The following is a 23,894-nucleotide window of genomic DNA, read 5'->3' on the forward strand; positions in this document are numbered from 1 at the left end:
CTCGCTCTCATTGGTGGTCTGGACATGACGTCAGGACTCTACCAACCTTAAGCCTTTTTTTAATCATCATTATCAACGATCCCGTTATGCGCGCGCACTCCGTCCACCGCACATTATCATTACGCGCCTCAGACGATCTGCAATCTACCGTAGATAACGCCACTATATTCCCCGCACTTCTCTCGAACGTCTCGGCAGCACGGCTCTCAAATATACCAAAGATCACTCCAATCGTATATTCATCCAAGCAAGAGGGGCAGGTAACTGAAAAGGAACAACTTCCATGCGCTTCGAACGTCAAATATCACCAACGTCCCATTATCGCCGTCGCAGACTTTTGGAAGCGAGCCGTAGATAGCAACCTGATATACCGACACACGTTTACCTAGACTTTGGCAAGATTTTTGCGGAATTTCCCCTCTCCAACAAGTGCTCTTACATCAGAAGTAGAGAAATCGTCCCAAATGCAAATTCAGCAGGTCACGTTATTTCTAGCTGCATGCACGCTAAGCGTGTTGGTAGTAGCTTACGCCCAGGATGAAACTGATCCTGTCTTTTTGTCCAAACTCAGAGACCTTGCAGCCCAGGTTTTGGCGGAGGACGCTCCACAACTTTTTGCCGATCTAGACGATTATAAGAGAGGGGTAAGTAAGAGCTTCTATAATTCTTCACCACACTTTTCTAAATAAATCAACGTGCTACTTGTATCATCTGGCAATTTCAGAAACGGAGAGATAGATAGATAGATAGATAAATAGATAGATAGATAGATAGAGCGAGCGAGAGGGAGACTTGAGAGAAACAAAGAAATGCTCCTTGTTTATAGATAAACAGCCACAATTCGAACTTTTCTTGTGGTCTCTTTACCTTTAGTGTAACTCTAAACGTAAGAACTTGTTAGAGGTATTGCTCTAAGCAGGATTGGATAACAGGCAGATAAAACAACAACAACAACAACAATTTCTGGAAGTAAATGACCTGTTACAGGGCTATGTGACTACCTACTGCTTAGGTACATTGCGAATTATTTAAGTTTTTTATGTATGACTCAGTGTCTTCCATTCTCCCCTGCTTTAACAAAGCATTGCCAACAAAATTGGTGATCAAAGTCACCAAAGGGGGAATGGACCTTACTGTGTTTCGTTTAATTTTGGAATCTAATTTAAAAAACCACAGAAGAAGCACTTACAATGCTTACAATGCAATTAAGGTATTGCGCGAGACTTGAGCGGCTTTGAGCCGCCTCCAAAAGGGGGGGGGGGGGGGGGACAAGGAGGTTAAAAAAGTCTTGCCTCGGGCAACACCCTATGCATTCCAGAGGAGACTTGAACCAGGGACCTCACAATTAAGGGTCCTTGGTCGCATCCTCTGAGCCACGGTATTTCTTTTGAAGTTAAAATTTCAAATGTCAGATATTCATCTCAACTATACTGAAACAGTTTGTACTGTGCATTTATGAAAACATGATGGCCACAAAAGATATAATGACAGGTGGGCAGGACTGGGATTGTAAGCATGGTCACAAAATGGTTTCATGAACATGCGGTCAAAAGGCATCATAAAAGTGTTGTCAATTTGACTGACCAATTCGGAAGTGGTCGTCACGATCCGCAGTATAATTTCTCGACAATGACGCGTTAATAATACAGAGGATATGAATGGAAAAAAACTTTAGTTCAACAGATCACTAGTGGCCGATTGCTCTCTGTAGAACTTGCGTTGATTAGCTTCACAAAGATTTTTATTATATGTTCGTCTGTTATTCGTCAGACTAATCATCACCCATTAACATAATTGTCCAGAGTGCGAATTGCGCCAAATGCTGTAGTTATATTCAGTGTAAATCTTTATTATCGTCGGTCTTTTTTTCTACTTTGAAAACTATAGACGCCCAATGATTCCTTATACAATCCCGCTGTATCTACAATCTATTATTTTGCTGAATGTTTCCCTATATAAAATGCTTAGCTTCCACAGGTTTATTGGTGTGACAATCTAGCAAACATGGCGAGGTCTCAAATCAGTAGGTTTGCCAAAATTCAATAGTCATTTCAAAGGACATCGATTCATTTTGAACTACTAATTACCAGTGTCCAATTTATGAGCCAGGAACCCCTCCGCGCTGTCATACTAGTCTTCAGTTGATAGCTTGTATTCGCCCCAAAGCGGTTTCGGACTTCCGCTACATGTAACTCCCGATTTCTTTATTATACTCAATAAGTATGTATACTCGTAAGAAAGAAAAGAAAAAAAAAGACGAAATAACCCGAACAGCAGAAATATCGATATTATTTTTAATTAACTCATCTAAACTCAAAAAGCTCTTGTTACATCGATTTTATGAAGAGAGTATTATGAACAAAAAATCTACCAATGAAAAGTAAACATTTATAGCGCCATTGATTTCAACATAACTAGTATACCTTTTCCAAAAGTTTGTCTTTCTCCGTATTTTCTTTTCAAAACTCTACAAAGTGAGGATAAACAAATTAATTTTTATGTGTTGAAAATTATTTCATAAACATCATGCTAGAGATGATCTGTCGAATGCTCTATTGTTCTTATAATTGCGTTTCAAGGACGTGCTGAGATTATGCGTTAATGAGACTTATTAGTATAGTTGCAAATCACGTTACTATCAAATTTATTCAACATTTCGTATGAAATGCAAGTACCTTGAACAAAACGAGTCAACAAGAAATGCAGTGGCAAATGATTAATTGTTGATGGTTGGACTCGTGTTTTAGATATAAGTAACGATATGAATAATTATTATGTCTATGAAGTTGTGAAAGTGAGGTTCTCATGATGGAATCCTGTAGTATTGGTCCATTGGGGCGTTTGGACTGCATAGAGTCAAGCCAACCTGGGACTTATGGTGTAAGAACGGGAAGGATTGATTTGGAATTTTATTTTAGCGTGTCTCGTTCTCACCACAACAAAACATATAATGGACATCTTGTGTTCACATTTTTTTTTTCACGAGAGTGGATCTGTACTTGATCTTTTTTTTTTCTTCTGAAAATTGTCTTGACCCGCTTTTTACTTTGCATTAGTTTCATTTTTTCGTGTATTGATAAACTACTCTTTAACTCTTTGTGCCCCACATTGATTTTCTGTCTTAGGTTTGTGTGTGTAATTTGTTTACATTTGACTTATTGACAGAGAAAGTGGTCTATCTTTAAACTGACAGCCAAAAAGACATGATCCGTTAAAACCTCGCAATGCGTTATGTATACAAATTTTAATCTTTTAACCCCACTTCTCCATGGACTTCTGAGTTCGGCTCATAAAAATGTCCCCCGTTCTAGCCATGATGTCTCTTTACCTACTTACAATCCATTTTATATATAATATTCTACATGATCAGTATGCAGCGAATGGCCTTTTTGCTTTGACACAACTTTTCGCCTTGATACAACGTTCACGTCTCTACAAGAATCACGTATTAGTACGGTGTTTCCTTCCTTTGTTGAAGTCTTAGTTTATTGATAGATTTAGAAAGGAATCGAATCGAACATGTATCTCAATTTCTCTCTCTCTCTTGTTTTAAATTCCAGGGACATATCTAGAAAAGAAAAAAGAAAGGAAAATCATCAGTCTACTACCCCCCCCCCCCCCCCCTATTGCTTGGTTAGAAGTGGGAAATGCATTTCCTGGTATTCACTAACATTTCCACCTGTTATTTAGCTATTAACACTGCGTTTTATTTACCCGTACCTCCTCGCCCAACCCATCCCCATCCCCCGCACACGTCGCCTGGATCAATCTTCATCACGAACGATTCTCTGCAAAAAGCTGTGATGAAGCTGGCAAAATGCCATCTGGATTATTAGGCTTTATTGTTATTGTCATATTCGTTCGCGGCAGTTCTCTGCTTTTATACCGATACACTTTGAAGGATTTGTATTCTGGGGGATGAGTTACAAATCCATTTAAGCTTGATGTAATAACAACAACGACATCCTAGAAAGGAAGACAAAAAGAAAATGGACGCCAGCATTTTGGATACAGAACACCTAGATGTCAACAGGAGATTACTGATTGAGATACACAATCTTGGAAAGGCAACTTATTACAAGTTACAAAACAGCTAACAGGTACTTTTATATGCCTTTGAAGATAATATTTATAAAATTATACTATTCTCGAACTTCATTCCTCACGCAAAACAGGTGACACTGGGTATGAACTTTCGTAATAAAATGTCAACCTTTTTTGTGTGAAGTTCTTATCACTTCCCTTGTTTCCCTTAAGTTTCCCTTAACTTACTACCAAGGAAAGGTCAGCAATACTGCTGAACGACAAATCTGTGATTTCACATCGCCAGTGGTCATGCTAACCCTAAATGGCAATTTGCCGTGTAATGGAACGACTCAAACAGTTAATTGGATGCCCCAGGCTATAAAGTCATTTTCGTTTGTTTTTTCTTATATCATGCTGTTATGTGCACTTTCACAGGTCCCCAAGAACTAGTCAGTCAAGAAATTTGCTTAAGGATTGCAGATAATGAAAACAAACAAACAAACAAACAAATAAACAGGAAGTAAACAGGAAAGTGCAAATGTCAGATAATCAGCCTCAGCTCCATCGTCTCCAATTCTGCCCTAGGGTTTCATAATTCTACAAAGAGAAGGAGAAGAAAATTATTTCGATTATCAGAGATTCCAAGAATTCTTAAAACTGATGTATGGGTTAAAGTTCGTTACTCCGAAAATGTAAAAGGTTCGTGATTCTGGAGGTTCGTTCAATTAGTACGCACCCTCCTCTCATTTTCGGATTTACGAACCTTCGGAATGACGAATCTTACTTCGTATTCGAATTACTGTGCCTTCCAAATAACAAACTATTGCAATTTAGAAATTAGGAACCTTCGGAATAAAGAACCTTCGGAATAACGAACCTTCAGAATAATGCTGCAAATGTTCGGATTTATAGTGAACTCTTTCTAATTTTCCTACATTTCTAATTTCGAACATTTACATTTAGAGTGTATAGGGAACTTACGTTATTCCGTTACGGAATAACGAACTTTCGGAAAAGAACCTTATTTCACTTTAGGAGTAACGAATCTTCGGAATAACGAACAACACAAGATTTATGTAGGACTGGCATATTTCTAGTCGGTTATTATCATGAAGAAAGAACAAACTAACCGTATTTTAGTTCAGTGAAATCAGGGCAGTGGATGATGGTCACAGTCTTGCTCAAACCTGTCACAATTTTACGAACATTTAAAAAGGACAAGACAGTATAGTGTCCACTACGCTTGCAATATTGATTTCTATGGCCTGTTTCCACTGACAATCGTAAAGATTGATAAGGACTTCTCTTACCCCAGTCCGGCCTGAAAAGCTAAGTCCACTCGAAAATCAAGTGCTAGGCTGTTGTTGTTTCACTCTTCCTGTTATCTGTGAGAACTGCTGTTCCTTTCACGTTTTTACCTGTAATCATATAAGGAGAAGAGGAAAACGAAGAAGAAAAAGAAAAGTAAGAAGAAAAAGAAGAAAAAGAAGAAGAGGAAGAAGAAGAAAATAAGCAGTTTTAGGTCGAAAAGAAGAGTATTTAACTCTCGCTTAACATCAGTGTTGCACAGGTCCTAATCGTCTATGACAGATAATTATGCAAAACCCCATTTCACGTTTAACACGAATCGACTCAATCTGCCATTGTCTGTATCATTGTTTTTAGGAAGCATTGCTAAAAACCGTGTGATTTTTATTACTATTGCCACATAATCGGCCGATCAGTACTGCCATGGCTGAAGGTTTACATTCTCTTAAGTGAAAGTGATTTTGCCGAGTACCATTTCACCGAGATGGATTTGGGCGGTTGTGTCCTCGGTGATACCGTCACAGTGTGTTCTCTGATTTGTGATGACGTGAAATTTAACGTAAGCTTACAGGTTTTAAGTCTTCATTTAAAGTTGTTGAAGTCTCTTTTTTTATTGAAAACTATCATAAACTATGAATCGTAATAATGCCGCCTGATAATTGCCAAGTAGGTATGGTGATACGTGCATGAATGCACACTCAAACTGATACGAAGAAACTGAAGGAAAACATATCAGGATGAAGAAAAGAACTTGCAAACACCCATATTCCCTTAAGAAGACACCGTTTGGCATTGCTCACTGATTATGTTAAAGAGCAAAATTAGACACTTAACCCTTTGTGTGCCACACTAACTTTCTGTCCATAGGTATATGTGTCAAATTCATTGAAATCTGACTCATTGCAAGAGAACGGGTCAAGCGTACAAGTGTGTTCATATACTTTATACGGTGTAGCTGTCAAGAGATCTGTGAACAAAAATCACCAAGCTATATACCTCCTTCTCAGTGGTTTATTTAGTCTCTACTCTTTTTTGATATTTTGTGTTTAATCAATCTATCACAGATATCATCTTCACTTTGAATAGGCCTACAAATTTAGCTTTAGGTTCCGGCTATTGCCATTGCTTCGTATTTTTGCGATATCTTATTTATTTATTTTTTCAGTATTGGTGTACCGGGAAGACGAGCTATGCGGACTGTCGTTAGCTGGTTTTTGCTATGCATAGTCACGTTTGTCTTCTCCTAATTATCAGTAACATTCCTTTCTCTGATGTTCTAGTTTTCATGTGAGCAGGAGTCATGAATATTTAAGATAGTACATCAGTTTGCATTCACTTCAAATGGTCGAATATCTGAGAATAGGAAAGTTTTGAGTGATATCCGCCGAATATTTGACTGAAATGCAATATCTCCCTGAGAGCCGTGAAGTAGTTTTGATTGTTTAACTGCATTGTCGACGAGTTTCAAACATTGCATGAATAATAATAATCATAAAAATCATTTTACTGGAATCTACAGCTGTTGAAACAATAAAAGCACATGGTCGTCACATTTAGAACACGAGATGCATTGTAACTTTCCTGGTTTCCTTTTTTTTTTCCACGAGTCATTTTTGTAAGTTCTTTAGAAGTATTCGTTTTAACAATGTAAACACACTGTGATCATAAATTCACAAAGCGAAACATAACATTATTATGTGAACTCTCTGTGAGAAAAAAAAAAACCCAGAAAATCACACAGTGTGAAATCATCTTCACACTGTTAAATTCGAGGGTTTTCACATAATCGACTTCGTGAACACTTTGTGAACGCGCTGTGAGACAGTGTGATCTTTCCTGCAGGAAATTCTCCCTATTGAAAAGCTGATAGTCTGTATTGTTCAGCTCCATTGCGAACAAACAAGGGTGTGAACTGAAAGCAAATGCAGCCCTCCACTGTAGAAGTATCATAATCTTCTTCTCATTGATAACCACATGTTCTTCACCGGCGAGAATGTTCAAGATACCCATACTCTTGTTGTTTTTATACCATGACAAGAACAAGGGAATCTTAGTATTTTCTTTTCATATCTTTTTTCATTTTCTTTCATAACATTGACTTATGCGTTAACATGTTTAAGCAATGTTGTCATTCTTCCGCATTTTTTTTTCATTTGCGTACTTCACATCTTCTTTCCTCAAAGCTCAAAGTGACTGAAACAATTTGAAGTTGTTTGCTTGCTCTTCCCATTAAAGAATAAAGATTGAAGTGTATCTAATGTACATTTTGATAGGTGTCACTATAGATTTTTTTTTTTTTTTTTTTGAGGGGAGAATTTCATTTGTCGATGGGAGGAATAAGTAAGATTTCCCATTCACTTTGCAACAGCGTGGGCTAACGGGCGCTCTTAAGATCGATGTGATATTTGGTAGCTAAAAACCAACATTGCAACCGAAAATTAACAGTGAATAGACATCTAAAAAAATTAAAATAAAAACAAGTGCAAAATCAGTTGAATACAAATTAAAAAAAAAATACCCAAGTCAAGTACATCTTGAGCATAGTTAAGTTTCGTCTGCTCACATTCTTGCATGTGATCTGATAGAAAAACACGAAGTTCAACTTGTGTTGAATAAATTTCTAATTCTATCAAAATGCCAAAAATTTGCAACACAATGATGTATGAAGCTTAGATGCAAATTTCAAATACACTGGTAAGACATAAATCATTAACTATTAATCTATTCATACTATGAAAGATGCAATGCCGCAGAAATATTAGATTAACAGAAAAAAACAACATTTATCACATTTATCAAGTTAAAAGGAAATAGGGAAAAAGAGATGTTTTCTTCAAATCTATAGTTCCGACAAAACGTTTATTCAAAAGACGAATGCAAGACTGTGTGTGGTACCTTTTATTTGAATTTGAGTACTTATGACATAATGCGTTAAATGTGCTATGTCTGTGTTTGAGTGTCTGTGTGTGTGAGCGTGTGTTTAATGCAGGAAGAAAATTGGATTTGTACACATCTCAAAACAGCCTGCTTGTTTGGCAAACAAACTGCTCCGTTCGGGAAAAAGATTACTGATAGAAACAATATCCGTAATTTCATTTGACGCGAGCGCTCCATCGCATGTAAGGGAGAAGGTGCTGTATTCCTCTCAGTTCTTCTCCAACCTCTCGAGTTTCTTGCCTCGTTCTTGGGCGCTTCCTGGTCTGTGACGTCACAGCCGGTTTGTCCACATCCCCATCTATTTCTATTCCATAGCTATATGTGTTCATATTTGAACAACAAATTTCCGGTGATTGCTTTTGTCATCGCCAGTAATACTCCCGTTGAAAACTGCACGTGCTCGTATCGGGGCTAAGATGTGATGGGATATGTCATGTTGACCTACAAGAAAATAACATGTGCATGGAAAAAAAGAGTGGAAATAATTGTATTGGAATCATGTTCATCGCTGAAGCTTAAACAAATGATACCGGGCAAGTTGCATTCGAGTGCGGAATACCTTTAAAGTTTAAACAATGCACACGAGTAAAACGCCTTAAGATGGAACGTATCTCATTGCAAAACTTTGTCGTGGTTATTGAATGGCTATACCAAAATGGCGTGACTTCTTTCTTTGAACGGGGTTGTTTGAAATGTGATGCGATTGTTTTGAAGATTGGGCTGTAGTAATACCAAAAAAAAAAAGAAAAGAAAAAAGAGAGAGAGAGACAGCTAAATCTTGTCAAGTATTGAAATGAAGTCATATGAATGAAAAGTAAAATTTCATCCGTATACTTTCCTTTTCTCCACCCCGATGAAATGTCCTACTTTTAAGCGTTTTAATCGTACAAGTATATTGTAAACAAATTTCAGTTTACAAGTAACTAAAACTTTTGTGTGTGCATGTGACATTGTTCGCTGTAGAAATCGGAATGTCTTGTGCCAGCTTTTTTTAAAATCCATTCTTATTCACTTTTCCAGAAACATAACCTAATTTATTATCAAGTTAATGATTATGTTGTGATCGTCCACTAGAGTAAACTAAGTAGCAAACTAACCTACTGATTTCCAAATCACATTTTTACATAAGCAGAGAACAATCCCCTCCCCCGAAAAAACAACAAAAAAAGTTAATCGAGGATACTTCAAACATTGTGTGAAAAGGACCTGTCTAGCGAAAATGTATCTCCTTAAACTTTACGATACCTGCTGTTAACCTTTCTTTTTCGTATGATCTTGTTGATTCCCTTCCCCTTTGTTTGATGATTCCACGAGAAGTGGCCTCAGCATCAAGCAAGTGGGGCGAGCTCATACTGCTCTTGAGATGTGTTCAGCAAATCCCGACGCCATTATGTGAATGGGGACGAAGCGTGATACAAATTTAATACGGGATATCTTTTGTGACGTGCCTAATACTGGCCATGAATCAAAGGGGCTTACTCGGTCAAATATGTTTCCCTGTTTGACCTTATGGATATATTCTTTGAACGTGTAGTATACTGACTTTCCTGTGAAGTGCCGCGGTGAGTTGAGAATGAATTGTTAATTTTGTTCCCCACTCCGAACTCTTTTGTTTTGTTTTTTTTTGTTTGTTGTTCTTGTTGTTTTTCGTTTGCTGTACTTTACTCCTTTCATTACAAGTGCCTTGTAGTGATGGCGAATAATCGATATTGTATGCAAGCATCAGGTAAAATGTGTTTGTTTGTTGGTATATGTGTTTGTGTGAGTGTCTGCGTGCGCGTATGTGTTTGTGTCTGTCCAAGGACTAGTGCATAACATCCTTCATCTTAATTTCTATTATCAAAGGCATTCGCTTTTCTTGAAGTAGCTTTAACGTCACTTTGTACTGGCATGAAAAAATACATTGCAACGTCGCTTCAGCAACATGGTCATGATTTACGATGAGCCCCTGAATGCATACCTCCTGAGCATGAAAATTGGTGTGTTTTTATGCTCGATATGAGAGTGCGTAGTTAGCGTTTTGAAACTCAGATCCAATACGCTGGTATTCTAAAACGCTTGTCACGGGGGAACTGTTGATGCTCAATTTTTCTCGAGCTCGAGAAAGAGCCGATATTCGCGAACATCCATTGCACATTGTCCTAAACAAAACCCTAGAGTAGCGAGTTGTTCAGAATACGTGTCAATTTCACGTAAACCGGAAGAGGCGTTGAAATGACGTCAGACTAAATGTCTTTAGACGTGATTGTGCATTCTCCTTTAAATGCGTTTAGAGAGATTTGACGACCGAAAACGTGATTTGCGTTTGTGCTACCGTTAAATGCGTTTAGAGAGAATCACCAATTATTGTAAACACACCTTTTAATGTGTTTTGAATTGACATTTTGAAACGCTGTTTATTTCAAAATGAGCTAAGACGAAACTGTGTTTTGAAGTTAACACATTTAAAAAACCTGATTATGCCCCCCCCCCATAAAGTAATGCATGCAAATCAATACTTAGTTTAAAGGGGAGGCCTATTGGAGGTATGCAGGCATATCCATAGTTTGCATCAGGGCTCAACGTAAGCCCCTGATATTAAAAACTAAGAGGAGGACAGCCTGATTAACTGTAGTGCATGTGGAAAACGATATCTAGTGTTTGAACTTGTGTCCTGAAATTTCATGACGAAATCGACAGCTTACTATTTGATGGATCAACGTCGACCTCTGATTAGGCTACCGTCATGCTATCTCTGATCTAGTTATTTTTCAGCAAGGAGAGAGCGAGTGTGTGCATGTGTGTGTGTGCGTGCGTGTTTGTGTGAGATTGAGATGAGAGAGGATTCCATAGCCTTTGCTCCGCGACAGCTGCTCGCGTGAAATATCTGCAAGCTAAGTCAAACATGAATTGTACCCACAAACATAACCCTAATTCTAATCCTAATTCTCACATAAAACTAAACCTAAGACCCAATCACAACTCTAACCCTAACCCGTAAGTCCTTAGAGAAAATAAAACAGAAGCAACCTGTCGCCGTAGCAAAATTTCGTGTCACCTGAGAGAGAGAAACAATTCGTTATGTTCATCTATTCGGGAATAAAACTCCAATTCGTGAGATGCTCCGTAACACAATGTGATCAACGAGTAACTCACCTGCAGATTAGTAAACAAACAAACAAAAAAAAAAGAATGAAAAAGAAGAAAAAGAAGATGAAAAAAGAGAAGAAGAAATCTCTGCCTACCAAGGCTCACAATGTGAGCAAAATATACTGCTAATCAATGACATGTCGTGTAAGAGATTTAACGTCTTTCCGAAGTAATCTCCACAGATCAGTCGGTTTCTCATTCACAGAGACAAATCCAAATCAATGGCGCTTTTCTTGAACTAGTTTCGGCGTCACCTATACCCAATTTAGCCCCGCAAAAAAAAAAGTCCCCATCTAGCGATTTGTGTCACACATCGTCTTTAAACATCCTCATGGAATGCAACGTAGGAAAATCATCACTGAGGATGAAAGAACAAGTTTAGAAGTCCCATTAACCGTATTACCGGCTAACGTCTGACAGATGAATCGTCGGCCGTTAAACTGACTGATCGCTCGATCTAGAAGAACTGACAAGTTTAAGTGTGGTGTTAGGAACTTCGCGTGAGTGTAAAAAAAAAGAAAGAAGTGCAGCTAGATCGGAAAAAAAAGGTAATACCTTACGGCGTAGTGTCGTTCTTTTATTTACAGTGTGTGTCATTTCTTCTTTTTTTTTTGTAATGTGTTTACTGTGAAGTAAGTTGTGATATGGAAAAAAATACTGTCTTCAAAGGAAATAAATGAAATAAACAACGCTGAATGATCAAAACGCACCATTAGTACACGCTTGAAACAGAAACACATTAGAAGGATACAGTCAAACAGACATAATTATAATGCATATACATTCTACCAAACACTGACGAACAAAAATTGTACATGCATAGAGACGTATTTGCGTATAAGTGTGATTAATGCGGAATAATATCCAAATAACAGGAAAAGGTGTTTTTTTTTTCTTGGTCTTGTTTATAAAAAAATAGAAAAAAAAATCACCACTCATCGTCATCTTTGACCCTTCCCAAATACATATTTTTCTTTATGTGGAAACAAAAGCCAGATAAACAAGTCTCTTCATGTCGTCATTATTTTGTGAAACCAGCAGCCTATTCTTTCTTTTTATTTGTTTAGTTCTTTCCTTGTCGTTTTGCGGAAGTTACTACGAATTTTACCTCATACTGAGAAAAAATATCAACAACAACACAGAAACCTACGTAAACCCTGAAAGTAGTTATGCACTTAAGTGTTTTTTTTCCCCATGTCAATCTTCTAGTATAAAGAAGAAGCTTCTTCTGGGAATATAACCTTGATTGTAGTCCAGGTAATCCATGCTGGGATAATGACTGACGAATCATATTGCCTTTCTCATTCTTTCTTATTGCTTTCTTTGAACTGGACAATAATTCGGGAATTGAATTACATGCCTCGAGTAGTGTGAAAGCAGGCTAAATAGCGCCACAGGCACCAACGAGAGGAATAGGGGAAAACAGCAATAGAGGCAGGACTCAGGAATTGAAATTGTCCTGTTCATAGCGGTGTTCATCCCTAATTCACTCCTGAGGATACGATTTTAAATTCTGTCTTATTCCTATACACTATTATACACATACACGCACAAAAGCATACACGTATGATATATATATGTATATATATATATATATATATGTATATATAAGTATATGCATACATACTATATTTTGTACATATATACTTACATATACCACGCACATACGTTTATATACATGATATGTATGTACAGGCGATGGCATTAGCGGTGGCCCGAGGCAACGAATGATTGGTGTCGGGCCACGAAATTTATCTTTTGTTGGCCCGAACGGATAGCTGAGATTCAAAATGAATTATTACTCTTGCTTATATCTAACAGGTAACTATGTATCGCCATACAGGCCACCAAAATTTCAGATTTGGAAATAAAAATGGTTGGGCCCTGATATATTTTGCAAGTTATAAGATATTGGTTGTATTTACAGACTGGTTCACACTTGCATTCCATTTCAACAAAAGTAGATCATGATTGCCGAAGAACTTATTTGGGACTTGCCTGACCCAATAACGACTGCAGTATGAACTAGATTTTTAACAAAAATTGAGAAAGATTTGAAATCAAATGAGGTGAAGTCATTTGTGCATTATTAGGGCAGTATTTACACGATTTCTAATCGAGTACAGGCTTTTACTTAATATTTGGTTTTGTGTTGTTTGAGGTGCCATTTCCCGAAATGCGTCGAAATCTTGTTCCGCATTGGACCGAGAAGCCCGTGTTATTATCATTGCATTAATCATCATGATGGTAAAATTGTTACATATATTTCATCATCGTTTACTTTGTTTAAGTCACACATTCTCAATGCGGTATGGTTGTCTTTAATCTTTATCTGGCCCTTTTTCGAAAAGTTGTATTAATTCTAATAAAATGTTTTTGGGCAGATTGTCTATTAATGAGCATTTTTTCATGTCCTCGCTTATATAATGCTTAACATGCGACCGAATATCAACCACGGAATTTCCAAATAAGAAACGATATCTAAAGAAACTCATTTACTTATTTTATACTTATGTTACTACTTTTCTAGAAAATAATGGGACCAAGAAGAATATTCTATCGCAGTATTTTTTTTTTCTTGAAATGCACATTATGGAGCTAGAAAATTGATGAAATTCGCTAACATTTGAAACTTTTTTCCTTTTTGTACTGTTAATAATTTAAAAAAAAATGAATTATGATATCATTTTTATCCTAGTGAAGAAATTGCATCATCTTTTTAGACTGCCGTTAGAATGAAAAGATAACTGTGTCATGTAATGTGTTGACAATCAACTGTTTATAATCGATTTTTTTTAATTAACAACTCCATAGCGCGTCAGTCGCATAATGATATCAAATAATTAATATTTCTAATTTGGGCCCATCTCAATTTCAGTTTGCTTTCAGAGTTCTGTCTAACAAAACATATTTCCCTCTCTTTAATGAGTTGTCTTTCGATAGTAACTGCATGAATGCATCAGAAGTGGTATTGATAAAACTTGTGTTGAACGAGTTTGCGAGACAGAAGGAAATAATTGAAATACAATTCAAAATGCCGCTACGGAACGAAACTGATGAGCAAGTGCAGGAATTTCAGGAGTGTGGCAGTGAAAAAAAAAAAGAAGAAAATAATATCCAAATTCACAAAGAAAAACAGTGGACGCAGAGACGTGTTTGTTTGGCGAGTCCAGCTATCTATTACATTCGGTCTGAAATTAATGATCTTAGAAGCCCCCAAGCTCTCGATTTAAATGAGGGGTTCATGTATCAATTGCATAGGTCTGCCGTAAGATGGGTTTTGAGTTTCGTTTTCATATCAATATTACTCTTCCCCTATTTAACCTCGCCATTCCCTGGATAGAAGGCAATACGGCAACTCTACCAACACTCACTATACACATGACCGAAAAAGAAATTATGGAAAAAAAATCGTAAAATCATAACTCCTGAACAGAGCCAACATCCATCGGAAATGGACAACTTCTGAACAATCTACAAAATAGACATATGCTGATGTGATGGTGTACTGTAGCTGGTGTGATGTGCAATATTTATCATCGAGCACGTTGGCATCTCTTCAATTCAATCACTCCGGTTGTGTCCAAATTTGATATCTTTCATCATAATGATGCCGATTCTTACGGTCCAGTTTTGTTTATTCTTTTCCTTTTTAATCTATATATATATATATATATATATATATATATATATATATATATATATATATTCGACTTCCAACAAAAATAAATGTGGACAAGACGTATTTTTCACAGATTTTGATGATAATCACTTTTTACAAATAATGCTGACGTCTAGCAAGTTTACAAGGCTATCTCTGTGTTTTATCATGGTCATAATTATGGTTGGGATGTAACGGTTCTGGTCTCGCCTTTCCCTTTCCTCTTCCATTTGTCATCTTTTCATTATATTTACTCTGTCCTCGACAAATCCCCCTCTTCTTTCCATATCCTACAGCCTTCCCCGACTCTTGTTCCTATCATTTCCCCCTTCAAGACCACTCTCCTTATTTCAGTCACAAACTGACCGTGCTGACCCTGCTCTGTCCTTACAGTAGGCTTCTGTGTCCTCGGCGAGTAGTCAAGGGTAAGGACGAAGTAATTTAGGTCCTGCAGCCTTGTGGCCAGTTATCTTGACTCAAGGGCTTGGTCGCGTGCCCCCCAAGCCAGGCCCAGGGACGGAGTGAATGTCACAAACAGGGAGATGTTCCTCCCACCTTCCTGAATGGTATAAATATCGACTCCTTTATGACACACGGGGGTAGATAGTTAGGAACTCTAGAGACTCGACGGATGACTGATAAACTTGCAGCCATACATGCCCGGAAGATTTCGTCTCCACTGACCGTTCTCATACTCACTGAACCATGCTGAACTGTGTGGTGGTGTCGAAAAATAAATCAGATAATTTCAGATGTAAATCATTCGATAAACTAAATGAGTAAATGAAGAAAATTAATTGGTGTGTAGGGAAGACAACAACAGCACACACACTTGTTCAGAAAAATGTAGATAATCAGTTTAATTGGTGACCACATGCCTGGACTACATGTCGTCGATTCTGGTAAGAGTACATTAGGCAATGTTAGGCCTGTTCTGTCTCCTTGCCTTACTTTTCTCGGCCTACCGGGGATGGAATAAAACCAATTTGAAATGACATATCTCTCAACAGTTTTCCAGGCTGCCCCCTTCCCCTTACCAGTAAAATGCCTTCTTGATCAAGTATGATAAGAGGATTTTGCAAGGAATCGGATTACATGAACCCATAGGCCAAGACGCCTGATCTGGTGTGTCGCGAACGTCGTTTCAAAAGGCAAGCAGTCGGCGCTAATCAGGTTATCATATCTGTTTCCTACAGGCGAAAACAATAATCCTTGGTATAAGAGCCCACTTAACTATATCGCAGTCATTCCCTTGGTAACAGAGGTCATGCTCGACTCTGTGCATATTATATATAAGCATATATATGTGTGTATTTTTGTGTTTGTGCGGTATGTGTGTGTGTGCGTGTGTGTGTGTGTGTGTGTGTGTTCGCTATTAACCGTGTTTGCGTATGTTGGTTTAGATGAATTCAGGTCGTCTAACAGTAACAACGATGGGGGGGGGGGATGGAGGAATGCATTCAGGAACCTTGTCTTTCCTGGCTGACGTGATTTTATTTTTGTTTGGCATTGTTTCTGTTGCTGGCGATTCAATCCTGCGAGCTATCTGCTGCAGCTCAAACATCAAGGTTCTTTCCTCCAATGAATAATGCAATACGAATGAAAGATATTAAGATGTATGCAGCTCGCTGAATAACAAAAAAGAGGGAAAACTGTGAAGAGGTAGTGCATATAGGTCTTCTCGTGTGGTAATTAGTCATGAGCAAAACAAGAAGAGCCTGATTTTTATGAAACGTCCTGGTTGGGTTGACAGAGCCACACAATGATGTGCATGGCTTTTAATTTTCTGGCATTCTCCCTCCGGGCAGTGTCTCAATTTTCGGTACGATGGTTCGCGCTCAAATAATGCAAAGTAGGTAATGGAGGAGAGGAGGGCTTGGTGATTAGATTTTTGAAATTGCCTCAATATCATTTGGTTCAATAATTGGCTGTCTTTAATAACTCCTTTCTTTCTTCCAACCTCCTTGTGACTGACCATCAATGTTCATAATATTCCCAGTGATGGCAAGCTTAATTAAGTGTACACAACAAACCGGGCATCACATATATAAGCTTACATTCGTAAGTGTATGAACATATGAACATCTGTGTTCATGACAATAACAGAAAACCTTACTGTTGTCATATGCAATGTATTTCCTCATATTCAATTCAATCCTTCATACGTGTATATAATTTTCATCAGATCATACAGAATCAGGTCGAATGGCCTTTACCAGCACATGTATTCGATGACTTTTGATAGGGCGTATTGTGCTGCTGCGAAAAACTGTTACATAGAATAGGAAAAAAGGACAAGGAAAGGGACATAAAAAACCAAAAAGAAATAGGAAATAGGAAATAGAAGGGACCGTAAGTCGATTTGACTCTCTGCTTTTCTGCGATGTTACTCTGAATCCTCTGATCTCAATAAAACAATGCATGTCTATGTAGGAAAGTATACATACTGACAAGGGGGATTTTTTATGATACTGTTTCTATTTTGTCTACGCGATATAGGAAAGTCAACAGAAATTGGGGAAACAATGGTAAAATGTGATATACAGACTTATAGTCTCCAACGCGTAACGCAATTGGATTTTGTTGCTGCTGCTGTTGATCTGCGTCAAATGTATATGTGAAAAGTAGCAACTGTGTTTTTTTTGTGTGTGTTTTTTTTTTACTTTCTTCTTGCATTTCTCTCAGACAATGGCTGTCAAAAGACTGGAATAGGACGAAAGCTGATATAAAGATGATTGACTGATCTACTTGATATCGGGCCTAAGAACAAATGTAGTGTAGGGGCAAGCTCATGAAAATATCATTAAATACGATATAAAGGCATTAAAAAATCATAATCCATATTCAATCACGAATCTTGGCATTTAGCGTCAATATCAAAATGCACCCGTACTGTTTTTATGGTCGGTCAATGTCGGTCAAGCTTGCCTCGATTTTGGCGAGAAGAATCGATGACTAGAATTCCAGTTCGATGCAGGCCCCAAAATGCTCACATATTATGGAAAAAAAAGACCCTCTCACGATACAGACATTGTGTGAAGTAGATATCAGCCATCGTGTATTATTGATGACAGCTTTTGCTTTGTTATACTTCAATACTCGGATCGTAAAGAAAAATGAAAATTGTGCTTTGAATAGGAACGAGGACAAAAAAAGAGAGCATGATAATATTCTCTTGCACTCTTTGTCCTTTTGTTAATGCAATGCCATCAAAATATTGAGCTTCCATGTTGAAATTACGATTTGCTTCGCTAGGTCTATGTATCGCTGAGTAATTGCTAGCTATTTCCAGGCCACCAACTGTAATGGATATCAAAACCAATAATTATGGACCAAAAATATCGTTTCGAACAACTGAGTACCGTCATCCCAGACATGCCGGAATGTCGGGTGCAGAAGAGTACTAACTGTCTCATTGCAAAGCTTACTTTGTGGCGTTAATTATTGGCGTGCTGGCTAATTTTAGCAGTAGCACTTAAAGCTGAGTAACTTTGTTCATCAGTCTCTTTTGACTTATAATCTGAAAATGATATATAAATCTTAATAATGTATCATCCATTTGGCGATCGCTCCGTGTTCATATCTGTCGAAGTGGTTGAGCTATGGCAAATCAAATTAATAATCGGTCTGGTTAGCCTTCATGACGCCTTTTGAATTATTTACATTGGTCACAGTTTGATTGATCATTTCGCAGTCATGAGCCTGTCTTTTTTTCCCCTTTTTGATTTTTTTTTTTTTGATACGGCACTCAATCTGTTTCTGTGTTTGTTTCTTAAATTTCCCCTTTTAGCTTAAAAAAGTGTTTGGGGCTAAAGTTTTGTTTTTCTTTTTTTTTACAATGGTGTTAAAGGAGATGGCTAGTTACTGATCAGTGGGAATCATTGGGAATGCTGGAGGATGATTGTTCCAATTCTTGTGGGATTCATTTAAGAGTACATTATATATCTATTGTTGTGTGAAAATTATTTGCTTCAGAATGGTCTCATATCCAAGCAATGTGCAGTTAGGCCGTTAACGATCGCCCTGTCACTGTACAGGCATGCTAACCTGGAAACATTGAACTGCACATTACTTGAATATGAGATCATTCTGAAGCAAATAATTTTCACACAACAATAGATATATAATGTACTCTTAAATGAAAACCACAAGGATTGGAACAATCATCCCCCAGCATTCCCAATGAATTCCACTGATCAGTTACTAACCATCCCCTTTAATTTCAGAGTACTTAAATTTCTGAAGCATTGCTTTTATTTCATAAAACATGATTTTACAACTATAGGTTGATGAGGTATTTTTCTGGACGTTTATGATGCAATCTGCTATATTAGTAAAGCATGTAACAGCCCTGTATTAAACATAAATGTTTGTATGTATAAATTCTCTATGTACTTGTATAGATATGTGCACATCTGTAGCAATTTATTGTACGTAATATTCATATATACACCACTATGCTTTCATATATTGCTATTGTGCATATATGATGCAATCATGAATTGAGAACGGCAGGGAATCAATGGGTAAGATGATGTAATGACTGTTAAGGTGGATTCATGCGCCTTCAAAATTTAATGAACTATGGCATGCTTTGTGTAGGCCTATTTTGTGTAGAGTACCTTGTGTACAATCCTCTGACTGATTGACGTTGAGTCTTATTGCGTCAGATTGCACTTCTCCCTGGCCAATCTTTGACCAGGATGCTAGTATGGTTTCCGGCAACAAATTGGCTGTGGTATACGAGAGGCTGTAAACAGCATCTTGAGTTGATTGAGCTTTGCCGTGATGAAATTACCGCACTCTATTCGCCATTGAACGAACTTGGTTCTGAGACTATTACCTAATGTACGAGCACTACAAGCATAATGGTATCAAATGCGTATACTACTCTGAGAGTTCATTCACAAGAAGGACCAGATGCTCACTTCGAAAGATAAAACGAAAAAAAAAATAACATAAACGGATGCTTTTGCTATAGTTGAAATCAAAACAAGAACGTAAATACCTCAACAAGCTAAACCACGATGACAAAAATATCAAGATCTCTGATTTCCTTTTTTTTTTTAATGAGTCATCAGCTATTATCCGTGGTATTTTTTACGTTGGTGTCATCTTTACGTCCTATTTGCATCTAGTTCACCTATTTGCTAAATCAAGCCAAGTGGGAGCGTTTACATGCGCAGTGTTTTCAGTTATGAGATCAGGAACGTTTCTTAATAGCGACAAGCTCGAAAGGTCGCGTTGGATGGCTCATACAAAGAACCTCTATTATCGTCTCATGACGTCTGTGTGGTATTGCTCCTCTAGTTTTGTAAAATCCTGTGGATATCGCACATAAACACGCTATCCTCCTGACCATGTGCCCTATTCTGTGATTTGAAAAGAATGTGACATTCAACGAACAATCCGTTGAAAGGGTTGTTTCATATCTAAGGTAGATTGAGGTACACAAAAGGAAAAGAAATACAGATGACAGAAATAGTAGTAAATAATGTTTTCCCTGGATTGAAGACTAGAAATGTAAGAAGTATATAAAAAAAACACACCAAGTTTACCCACTTGGGATGCATATTTTTGAAAGATGAGTTCTGTGCCTCCTTTCGTTCGTTGGAAGCACAATGCCTGGAACGAACTCAGTAAGAGAAATCTGAATTAATAGGAGATAAACGGTGGATGGGTTTCTTCTTCATGCTTATACATCGGTAACCAAAAGCAAAAGAAGAAAAATAATGCCTCAAAAAAAAAAAAAAAACCCCTCACATGGAGCCAAGTCTGATATAGTGAAGCATCCCTGGTCTGTAAAAAAAAAATGTAAGCATCTTTTGCGAACAAGAAGCAGATGGGATGGGGGAAGACCAAAATAATTAGTCGAGTCATGGCTTATTTTTCATACGCATTTTTGTTCATGGGCAAAACGCCCCAATACGCTAGGAAAAATGCAATCTTGTAAAACATTACTTATATTGCTATTCACGAAACAAGATTCTATAGCATTCCTAAAACCGTAGTTATCGTAACAGTCTTCATGAAATGAAGAATGTAGGTTTTCATGCAATAAGCAAAATCTTACGTCTTGTTACGTAGCTGATTGAGAGTCTTTACCTCAGCAAAGCAAGAAAATGCTCTTCGAGCGTACTCCAAATTCTTTGCCACACACGAGCAATCATTATTGATGGGACAAACTATCGCCAATACATCATATTCAGGGACTGAATGTAATTTTTGACAAATAACAAACATAACCCACGCTGTTTCATCTGTACATCGTTTCACCTTCTGACATGCATTGATAGGAATGTTTGCTATATTTGGATGGCGTCACACTAAGGAAAGAAACACGAGCTGCTGAACGAATACTTTTGTTTTCATTGCATCTTAACTCTATTCTTATGTTTTATTTCACTGAAAGAAGAATAACCTTGACATTATATATGTTGCTGCTCTTGAAGTAAGAATTACTAGAAGGAATTACGGCGACAATCGCATTGATTATAGACATTTTAGGAATTACAAGACGAGACACGCCACGTCAAGCTGCAGAATTTCGAGATATCGAGTCAATTGGAATGCGTTGTTGTGGTGTGTATGGGGTACATTTAGGCACGTTCTTGCAGCTCCATTCTGATACGCAGGGTAGTTAATATATGCTTTCTTTGGTTCACATCTTCTACAATGATGATGATTATGATAATTATAATAACAATAACAATAATAGTATTAGTAATAATAATGATGATAATAATAATGCTAATGATAAAAAGAATAATGATAATAATAGTAATAATACTAATTATAATAATGATGTTAATGATAATAATAGTAATATTAATGATAATAATGGTGATGATGATGATAATGATAATGATAAAAAAATAACCATCATAATAAAAATCCTAAGTCATGTCAGTAACAACCAGTCCCATCGTTGGTTTAGGTTGCTGTACGCTGTCCTGCGTGTTGGCCATTAGCCGTTTGAGACAGGTCATATCAAAACACCGTAGTAACGTGCTTTAAAACGAAATTTCAAGCTGTTGAGTAAACGATTTAACAGTTACACCACATGCTAAATAACTTTGTCGATAAAATTATTTGTTGAGAAAATTGGAGCCATTACAGAATGACCATGAGACAATTAGATCCTAATAAAATGGAGTTTCTCAGTATTCATGATAATCTCATTATCTGACAATCCTTTTAAGGACTCCATTTTCTTATGAAAGAATTCTCTCGATAGATTTCTTCAGCATCTGGTGTTACCGTAAAATCGTGCCGGCTGTTCATTCCCACACCATGCAAGCTTCCTATCATGCAAATTCCCACGTGAAAAGGTCAAAATATCAGTTTTTTTTTTATTTTGTAGCAAATATCTCGTTTTATGTATGTATATTGTTTATACAAATGTGTGTGTGTGTGTGTGTGTGTGTGTGTGTGCGCGTGTTTACCTCGCCTCACTTTTATCAATTTGGACATCCCGTTCTTCCATTACTAAGACTTTTTCGAGTAACGTGGCGACACGTAACATTACTTTTGCTGATGTTACATACGTGTGCAATATTCCCTAATTTTAGCAATCTGCATGTGTAAGATCATTAATCCTTTATGTGCCAGGAACCTGGGGACAGTGTGTATCCAGGACTTTCTGTGCTGATCAGCACTCAAAGCACGTAAAGAGTTAATGGAGGTAGGCATAAACTTTCAGGGACATTCTCTTCGTGGGAAGTGATGACAGACCCTTGGCAACACACATGAATTTTGTGTCTATCTTCATTGTATTTCTACGAGATACGAGTTCTTGGATCTTCGTTCACAAGTAATAAGTATGATGATTAGCAAAATCTGCTTTTGCATTGGATAGGTTAACAAATGTGTTTTTAGGTCATGATAGTATAGCGGGTCACAGTGTTTGTATCATTTCAATTTCGCAGACCTAGTTCTCCGCACTGACTAGGAATCGATGATCAGCCTATATATTCCATCTATAGGCACTGAAGCCCCCCCCCCCCCCACCCCGTAAGATGTCCTCCGCTATCCTGAGTATAAAGGAAGTCTTCCTAAAATGCACATTTTCTTTTCATGTTTTGTTTTCTTCTTTTCTCTTCCCTTCGTTTCTACCGTCAATTAAGGGGATCACTCAGTAAAGGTAATATAGCGAATTGTACACCATAGGCTTTTAGAGAAATCAATAATTGATTTCTTTTAAGCGAGAGGTGTTGGTGGAAGCTGCCCCACTTGTGTCCGATATTCCTCGTGTATGCGTTCGTGGGTGAGTTTGTGTCTATGTGTGGTCGTGGGTAGTACTTTACACACCTGTGTGTTTTTATGGACGTGTGTGCGCGTGTGATGTACGTATGTATGTATGTATGTATGTATGTGTGTGTGGTGTGCTTTGTGGCTGTACTTCATCTTCTTCTGCCATACTTTATCGAATTAATGCACCCTGAGTGTTCAGGTACGCCACGAAATAGGCACAGACTGGTAAACACGAGTGCACCATATCAATTAGTCGGTCGGAGTGAAAATGCATTTTCCTCTTGCCTTTGGACACGGACACTAGACTGGAAATTCGGAGGAACCCAGTGTATGAATCTGAGTATGATTCGTAAGAAATGAGATGCCTCCCGCAAAGTACAATTTCTGCGCGTTCGTTTATAAAAAAAAAAAAAAAAAAAACAGGTAATGTGACATGCTCTCGTTTCATAAGCATATTAACGGGGTTCTTGCAATATTTACAGGGGAAATAGGAGGAGTTTATGTGTGTGTGTGTGTGTGTGTGTGTGTGTGTGCATGTGCGTGTGGGAGAGATAGAGAGAAGGGAAGTGGATGATGCGGC

General features: G+C 37.6%; 1 protein-coding gene across 1 annotated transcript in view; it reads left to right on the plus strand.

The window, feature by feature from the left end:
• Positions 1-456: 456 nt before the first annotated feature.
• The window catches only part of LOC140244531 (uncharacterized), a 38,467-nt gene continuing 15,029 nt past the window's right edge, over positions 457-23,894 (plus strand). Inside the window, exon 1 of the mRNA XM_072324157.1 lies at positions 457-644. Within this exon, the coding sequence (XP_072180258.1) occupies positions 465-644 (180 nt within the window). The 5' untranslated portion in view covers positions 457-464. The remainder of the gene's footprint in view (positions 645-23,894) is intronic.

The sequence above is a fragment of the Diadema setosum genome, chromosome 21 (assembly GCF_964275005.1).
Source record: "Diadema setosum chromosome 21, eeDiaSeto1, whole genome shotgun sequence".
NCBI classification, from domain to species: domain Eukaryota; kingdom Metazoa; phylum Echinodermata; class Echinoidea; order Diadematoida; family Diadematidae; genus Diadema; species Diadema setosum.